This window comes from Notothenia coriiceps, unplaced genomic scaffold, assembly GCF_000735185.1.
Source record: "Notothenia coriiceps isolate Sejong01 unplaced genomic scaffold, NC01 NC01_scaffold00000339, whole genome shotgun sequence".
Classification (NCBI taxonomy): Eukaryota; Metazoa; Chordata; class Actinopteri; order Perciformes; family Nototheniidae; genus Notothenia; species Notothenia coriiceps.
The window spans coordinates 18,088,976-18,097,900 of NW_011333040.1; the positions used below are offsets into that span (position 1 = coordinate 18,088,976).

Below are 8,925 nucleotides of genomic sequence, written 5' to 3' on the forward strand. Positions count from 1 at the left end.
TGTATGTAATTATAAATATACTAAGGCTGACATCTTCATTGACATTTTACAATCAAAGGGAACATCCCCAAAAAATGGGAACATCCTCTAATAAGCTCACTAAACAAATATCAGTTCACAGAAATGTTATTTAATTGGTACAAGTGGCATGTTTGTAAAGAACATGTTATTAAACAGTGGAATAAAACTATTTTAAACTATTGGAAAGATTGGAGATGAACCATTAAGATGACATACACATGAAGTCATGAACACTAACACAGACATTAGTTGTCTAACTTGAACCTAAAACACTTGTAGCCAGTCTCTGCATTCCCCTTATTCCACAATAAGGGAAATGTCAACACAGACACACGTGTCAGCCGCACTCTGCTGTTCCTCAGCGCCGCTCCCCCTCCCTCCCGCTGAAATTATGAATGAAAAGCGTAGTAATCATAGATAACACGGTAGGGTTCGTGACAGTTTGTTTTCATCTGATTTCAAATAAACAAAGTCTTGGTTTTAAGAATATTAAACTTGTTTCGCCAAATTCAGATGATAAATACAACTTTGAAGCTTGTAAAGGCATAATTACAAGAGGCAACTTAACGTCACAGCAGGCATAACAACAGCCGGTGTTTCTTGTGAGGGTTTCCCCGGGAAACAAACACAATACACACAAATGCGTCACAGATTATTTTGTGGTATTTGAAATCATGTACGCAGCTCGCGACGTAACTAGGAGTCTAGTGGACGGTATCGGTACTACAGGTTTTTATTTATGAATTACGTTGTTCATAAATTAATTAATCTGAGGGCCTCAAAAAGAGGAGGGGGGGGGCTGCCATTTGCCCATCCCTGAAATAGGGAGAGAGTTAGTATGGGAGGAATCTGCAGTGCATGCTCTCAGATGTTCAGCCTCAACCTGATTTCTCTCAGTGACCTTGTTTCTGGAGTGCATGTAAACCAGAGTCACTGCCTTTATTTCCACTGGGGTTAACTCATATTTAATTATGCACTCAGGGCATTTAAAGACATGTCCAACTGGAATATGAAACACAAACAAACATTTTAAGTACATATCTGCCTCTGATGTAAATACGAGCCGGGATGTCGTTTTCCATATGTGTTCCGCTACGTTTTTCATTAGGGGACTCCTCAGCTTTTCGAATGGGAAACTACAGTTTTCTTGGTTCCTTTCCTTGCTTTCTTTATTCACCTATCTGTGCACGTTACAGTCCAGATGCTCTCTGAATCATTTGATCAAGCTAGACATGCGATCTACGGTGGCTGACGGGTGCAAAAGCGCTACAACGGCCCAAAACACTCCAGAAACCGTGCAATTATAAAAACACGAATGTGCCAAAACACATATGACATTAAAACCTTTGAACATTTGAACATGCAGCTGAAGAAACATCTTTACCATCTTGACGAAACGTGCTGCATTTACTAAATGCGCTACAAATACAAAACACAATGGAAACGTAGACACTCAAAAGTGATGCACACAGTTGGGACCGGGACCCGAGAGCTTGTTGACGTTCTGGGCTAGCTAACGTAGTAATATCTGAAGGACTGATCCGATCACATTGTAACACCGTGATGATCAGACAGAAGGTTTCAAGTTTTTTTCCTTGGAGTCCTCTCAGCGGAGGCCAAGTGTGGTTCCTGCAGCTTGGGCAACGCTGGAGCCCTCATTCCCGCCCGGGCAAGTGCAAGTTGAAAAAGAACATTTCCAACATACTGTAAACTCTGTGGCCGCAAACACTTAGAGCCAAGGCCAACTGACAGAGACAGAAAAAAAACCTTCTACCTTGGAAAATAATCCCCTGTGCGTTCATACATGACATTTCATTATTAGCCTGCGATGTGAATACATTGTGAAAGTGATGGTGCTGCGACCAGAAGGGATGACTCATCAGTAAGTATTATCTGCACCGCCAGCAGAGCAAGACACAGTGATCCATATTAAATTATACATGGTGTTGTAGAGAACGCATCAAATATTAACACGAATCACCAGCCCTGTTGGAGTCAATCCTCACTGATGACTCCGGCTCCTCAGGACCAATTAAGAGTTCATTCATGCATTGGTTCATCGATTCGTTTCACATTCAACACAATCTCAGGCACACTTTGGAGTGAAGTTAAGTTGGGCTTTATTTAAATAAAATGTTGGCTTTGGAAAGAAAACACGTCATAGCACTTTACATTAAGGCTTGAAAAGAAAATATTTCTTATAAATGTATTTAAAGGGTTAGTATAAGTTGTATAACATTGTGTTTATAATACTTCTATATTAGCTTTTATTTTAGAACTTAATTATTCTTATAATTGTTAAGTATGCACCATTATACATCAAATCAAGTTCCCTGTATGTGTCACTTTGTCATTTTAATCCTGAATCCTAAAAAACATGGAGATTTAGTCCAAATGAAACTGGTCAACAAAAGATAGTTTGCAATATATTCTCTAAAAGGTTCTTCCAAACACAAAAGCATAGGCGTTTTAGTTTGAATGTTCAAGGTAAAGTACTCATGTTGTAAAATATGGAGGTGAAGTTAAACAGTAACAGACATCACTTACTCCAATCCCCTCTTTGCATTGGCCTCAATTTGATTTGAAAATGTATTTTTTTGTTTTCTCGTATTTTAAAGCACGGTCTGACTCCAACTTAGATTTGTGCGAGTTCACATATTGAGTCCTGACGCTCCTCAGATCATAATACAATGCGTAGCAATCCCCCGGTCTAGACTAAAGGAGAAACTGAAGGCAAGAGGAATGCTTTCACTGTCAGTGCCTCCAACTCTGCAACACTCTTCCTTTAGAAACGTATGCCTTCTTGAAATCTATACTAAAAATAATTCTTTTCTAAACCTCACTTTCTGTATTCAGCTATTTTTTTTTAGAATTGCATTCTAATAAATGATATTGTTACAGGGACTAAGAAACCAAAAGACAAACAAAATGAAATACTTTTTCATTTATAATACATATAATAAAAGTCAGAAGAAAAAACTAAAATAAAAAATCTATCAATGTATAGGATATAGTTAACAGCTAAAGGATACCTCATGAATTCTCATTTATACCTTACCTATTTCTCCATCTTTCACCAAAAGATATTCACTTTTCGTGTCCCCTGTTTCCATGCCATATATTTCATTTACAAGATCCTTCCATTTAGAGTTAATAAGGTTATCATCTTTGACTATCTGCTTACTATGAAATAACAATTCTTATTGATCTCTACTGGTGTTTATCCAAGTAGTCATTGGTCTTTCTGTGTTGTCTTTTTTAAACTTTTATAACTTTATTCGTTCATGGTCTTAATCGTCCTTCGCTTCTTTGCAAAGACTCCCATCTCTTTAAATTAGGAAGAAAGGAAGCGGATCAGTTTTGCTCCCCTGTAACACATTTCTATTCTCCTCCTTCTGATGGGAGGCGCAGCAGGATGTCCAGAGTGAGCGGTTTGAAGTCTGCCCTCTGTGATCCGACGAGACTTTTGATCAGACGGGTGCAAATTAGCCACCCTGCCCAGCCAATGCCTCCAACACACACACACACACACACACACACACACACACACACACACACACACACACACACACACACACACACACACACACACACACACACGACAGGGGGGTCTGTCAGGGCCATCCTCACAGGAATGTGTGTGTGTGTGTGTGTGTGTGTGTGTGTGTGTGTGTGTGTGTGTGTGNCCCTCTCTGTATCGTCTCTTCTTCTCTTGACACACACACACACACACACACACACTTATATACAATAACTCATTATCAGATTCCATTAATGCCCCTGCTGGGGAGCAATGCTTCTCATAAACATGTCTGTGGTGAGGAGCGTTGCAGAGTCATTTGGAAGGTGTGCAGCTCTCTGCAGGATGCAATCTGTTTCCTGCTCAAACAGATGGGCCTCCCCTCTTTGTTCAGATATCTGCACCCACAATCCCATCTCAAAACAAGACTGTGATACAGCACGAATAATAGACACTAAACCCATGTTATCTGTTGATTCACCTTTGTTTAGTTTGGAAAATAAACTTTAAATTGCTTACCATATAGTTTTTGAAAAAATTTAAATGACAGAGAAAGGGTTTTTCCAGCATTATTATGTGTTAACGATTGTGTTTGTTTAACTTTTGGTCATAAATTAATTGAGCTTGTAGAGTACTCGAGATGTATTGACTGTGGCATCGCTGAGACTGTTTGTCATCACACACACAAAGATTTCAGCAAAACTTTGTGTGTGTGTGTGTGTGTGTGTGTGTGTGTGTGTGTGTGTGTGTGTGTGTGTGTGTGTGTGTGTGTGTGTGTGATTATCACCACAAGGCTGAGTACTTTCCATTTGTTGGAAACATGTTAAACATTCAACACTGTTTCATACATTCAAACACTTTAAACTGTCATTATTTGACATGAAGCTAAATAATTAGGGTTTAAATCAAATGTTTGAGGTGTTGGGTTGATGCAATAGCTTCCTCTGCAAACTATCATTAACCACAGGATAGTGTGACTAGCATCTCCATGATTCACTGAAATAAAGCATGACTGATAACTCACTGAGTGGAGGGGTGTGAATGCCACCTGCTGGGCCTTTAGTGAAGCACCCATCCTGTGTCACTTTTCAACCACAACATGTCTGCTTTCATCCACTCTGCTTCCTCATTACGCCTTCACTGCTGCGTTGCCTCGGGGGAAATTACGCAGACGTATTGCCCCGGCTTGGTGCTCTACGCAGAGAAAATGAAACAGCGCTGGTGCGCCACTTATTTGTCCAAAGCAGAGGGTCTCATGTTGTTAGAGGGGATTTAATTCAATACAGTGTTAGGCTACCTGCCTCTGGGAGTTTGATTTGGGGGGAAAGTAAACTACCAGCTACCAGAGATGCAAATACTAGTGTTAAATATCAAGCAGCTGCTGCCACATCATATGTAAAGGAGTACAGTTTGATAATACAAAATCATAAATCATATTTAATCTCCCTATACCGACCCCTGTGATACGGTTTCCTCTATAATGGCATTACAGTATATTCGTAGAAATGACATCATCTTGGGCTAAGAAAAGCAATACCAGTTATTTTATGAAACGTGGGTGGTATTTATTTTTATTCTTTCATTCTTTGTATGTAGTATGAATAATTTCTGGGCTGACATTTATACAGCCTGACAACCGTGGCAGTGTGACAACAGAGGGATACACGGCACCTTGGTGATGTTTTTTTTTAAAGAAGGTGCATACCATTAAAATGTTCATCTTATACTGCCACTCACAAGACCAGATTTAATGTGTTTTTAAATGTCAGAGCAAAAATAAATCATAAAAATGAATTAGTTTTTGCTCACATTTTGGACACTTTGACATTAAAGCAGTACTATCAGGGGGACATAGTCACCATATCACATTTGTCTTTTATTTCACACACAAATATTAAGACATTACACACAAACTGGCACCCTTCCGACAACACAACAATACAAAAAATCATCAGATGGAGATCCAGACATTCTTTAAATTGCACAACCAAGCAACATTGTAAACAAACAGACTGACATCTCATTTGATGGGCGAGTCCAGGATCTCTTGGTAATCCTGCCGCACGGCCCGGCTCACGCGGTACAGCTTGAGCCCCGTGAGGGTGAACACACTGACCATGACCACCAGCGCTCCCATCACGTCATACACGGTCGGCACCATCCTCAGGACGATGAGCTGGAGGAACATGGCCACCACGAACTCCAGGTGCTGCACCGTGCTCACTAAGGCTGGATGAAACTTGTTTAGAGCATAGTAGACTCCGAGGAACGCCACGGTGGAGCAGATACAGATCCCAATTAAGTAGCCCCAGGTCTCCCCGTCCAGAGGAATGATTGGCTCCTGCATGACGAACATAGTGGAGGCTCCCCACACCGTGCCTGTCCAGCCGAAGGTAAAGAGTGCCGTCCACATGCTCACTCGCTCCTTGATGGATCTGTAGACGATCATGGAGAGGGCAGCGGTCAGGCCGGCCACCACTGTCATTGTGTAGCCAAAGGCCTCCTTCCAGAACGTCAGCCTGGACTTCTCCTCGTCCGCCACGTTGGGCACCATGACCAGGCACAGGCCGAACACGCTGCCCACCACCGTGACCACATCGGTGTAGCCCAGCCTCTCGTCCAGCAGCAGGAAGGCCAGGATGGCGCTGAACACCGTGGTGGAGGCCCGCCACATGATGGTGCCGTTACTGGGCGGTACTATTGCGAAGGAGGTGTAGGCGCAGGTGATTGAGATTACATTGCACACACCGTAGAAGAAGAGTCGCAACCGGTAGCCCTTAGGGCCAAAGGGCGCCTCGTGGTAGTAGAAGACCACCAGGATGGAGAGCAACTGGATCACGGAGCGGATGAAGAGCAGCTCCAGGGAGGGCACTTTGGAGCGGTCGGCTGCTAGACGAGTGATCAGAGCCACGCAGCCGTGAGCCACCGCTGCCCCGAACAGAGCCATCCAGGTCACTCTGGAGGCCAACACATTCGCCTCCCCGAAGCTCGCCAGCTGGCCCCCGACCCCCTTGTCTCTTTGCACACTTGGCTGCTTGGGCTGGGTCTCCATGGTGCCAAACAAAGTCCTGCTACCTTTGCTCTCCGACACCAGTCTCTTTCCCGTGTTAGCCTCCGCGAAGGCGCCAAACTCCTCAAAAGATGGCGCGTCATCGTAGCCCTCGTCGCCGGGCTGGGGGAAGTGTGTGGCGTATTTGACTGTCACCGTGTTGGGGTGGATCTTAACACGCTTTTTGGATCCATACTGCAGCGAGGATGAAGATCCATCCATGTTTCCTTACGCGTCAGAGCGGGTAACCTGGGAAAAAATACATCAAAGTAATTTTTTATTGTGCGGAAATAATATTCAAATATGTTCCAGTGGTGTGGTTTTATTCCCTTATCAACACAGAGCTTTTCTTTGCATAATTCACAAGTTATTTTTTCAGAATCCACCCCTCACACCCCCCCACGCACAGATAAAGCGCACACTCACTGTAACACCCCTCTCCCTCTTACCTTTTTCACTCTGCCAAGCCTCACACTTGTGTTGTGTTACTTCTATATATAGGCTTTCCCATGCGAGCTCACACAAGCCAAGCAGCAAACACTGTGAGGATGATGCAGTCTGATGGGGATGATATTACATAACAGGAAACCACAGAGGGGACGATACATGAATGTGGGTCATCTATGAGATGAATGGACTTGCACACTATAAATTAACAAACACTGGGAGTGGGAAACGGGTAAATCCATGGTTTGAAGGAGAGATTTCGCATGCTTTCAATGGGATTCGGTTTAAGGGTGAGATTATAATGCTGTAAAATAAAATACAGGGGGTCAAGATATTAGGACTAAATAACATTGCTGCAACTAAATCGTTTCAAGATTATTTAAACTACTCCATTCATTCCGTCCATTTCTTTTCCACACAGCATGATGTGAAACCACAAGGGGGCAGACGGGGACCCTTAAATGCCTCCTGTCCTCTCTAATGCGATTGCTCCTCCTTTTTTGAAACATGCAACTTGTACCTTAATAGGAAACGATGTTAATAAAATATTAAGTCGAGGGGAATTGGTCGAAAATAATGCATTTTATCATTTTGTTTGACGAGAATCCTTAAAAATCATGCATTTGGCGCGAATAGCCATGTAACGATGGTTTAGTATCTTAATCTTGCAAAACATGAAATTCAACGCGTTAATAAATGCACGATCGGGTCACGTGAACTATGAAAAAAACCTAGTTTAATTAAGCTTCAGTCTTGCAAAGAGCGTCTTTCCGACATAGATTTTGAAAAATCGTAATCAACTATTTCCCCCATGTTAAGCGTTTGCATAGTATTAATTGAGCTCAGAAAGAAACATCGTCTTACCTTTTTGATATCTGAATAGTTCCTAATGAAGCATGAACCCGGGTTTGTCTCATATATGAACACCTCGTTCTTGATCCTTACATTTGCTCAAGTGCCATTTCCCCATCTTCCCTCCTGGAGATGCTTATTTGTTCTCGATGCTGCTGCTGCTGCTGCTGCTGCTGCTGCTGCTGCTGCTTGAAACTGCTGTTGCTCAGGGCGATGATGATGATGATGATGATGGTGGTGGTGGTGGTGGTGGTGGTGGTGATGAAGCTGAAGCAGGGGGGGGGGAGAAGCAACTGTCACTGTCACAGCCTGTGCTCCTCATCCTCCTCCTCCTCCTCCTCCTCCTCCTCTCAGAGACTGATTCCCACCTCATTCGTCATCTCTCAGAAGGGAAAGGGAAGTGCGTCTGCAGCTCATCACCATCATGTCTCATGTTTATGGGTTTTATGGGAAGGGGGAGATCTGATTTGAGTATAATTCATTCTCTTAGAGAAGTACTCAGATTTTGTACTTGAGTACAAGTAGAAGTACCGGAGTGTAGGAATACTCTGTTACAGTAAAAGTCATGCATCAAAATGTTCCTCAAGCTCTTACCTCTTCTGTATGTGCTTTCGCCCGTTTAAATACAAATGCAATTAATGTTAATTGGTGTTGCAGCTTCAAGTGATTGGGAGTCCCGTAATCCTCTCTGGTATCCTCTCATTTGGGGCCGGTGTGAGAGGTCATTTCACTTACTGCTCACAGCCAAGAGCAATACTATCTGTCTTACTCCAGGAGGATCGCTTTTTCACTTTCTAAATACAATGATCTATTACCAGGCTTGGGGAGTAACGGATCACATGTGACGGGAGATTACATTTAAAAAAAGAAACTAACATAATTTCAATGTTAATATGAATAAAATCTCTGAGCACAGGACACATTTTTAATCCTAAATATCTTGGTTTCTTATTTTCTAAGGTCACATTGATCTGTTGTCTTACATAATACACTTAAGTAAAAAACATATCTCTTGTATTTATTTGAAATGCATTTG

The 8,925-nt window shown here is 42.4% G+C and overlaps 2 protein-coding genes across 4 annotated transcripts in view; one reads left to right on the plus strand and one right to left on the minus strand.

Annotated features, from left to right (window-relative positions):
- The window catches only part of LOC104951814 (attractin-like), a 52,270-nt gene extending 47,518 nt beyond the window's left edge, over positions 1–4,752 (plus strand). Inside the window, exon 12 of the mRNA XM_010778549.1 lies at positions 4,566–4,752. Within this exon, the coding sequence (XP_010776851.1) occupies positions 4,566–4,752 (187 nt within the window). The remainder of the gene's footprint in view (positions 1–4,565) is intronic.
- A 652-nt stretch (positions 4,753–5,404) lies between these two features.
- Positions 5,405–8,224, minus strand: slc35g2b (solute carrier family 35 member G2b). Of its 3 annotated transcripts, none has more exons than XM_010773736.1 (2): positions 7,983–8,224; positions 5,405–6,839 (listed from the first exon to the last, which is right to left on the minus strand). In XM_010773736.1, exon 2 carries the CDS (start codon positions 6,810–6,812, stop codon positions 5,562–5,564), a length of 1,251 nt encoding a protein of 416 aa, XP_010772038.1. In that variant the 5' UTR covers positions 6,813–6,839; positions 7,983–8,224; the 3' UTR covers positions 5,405–5,561. The 3 variants fall into 3 exon arrangements, with proteins under 3 accessions (XP_010772038.1, XP_010772030.1, XP_010772047.1); XM_010773728.1 differs by having other exon boundaries at positions 7,902–8,224; XM_010773745.1 differs by lacking the exon at positions 7,983–8,224 and adding an exon at positions 7,040–7,780.
- Between the last annotated feature and the right edge of the window lie 701 nt (positions 8,225–8,925).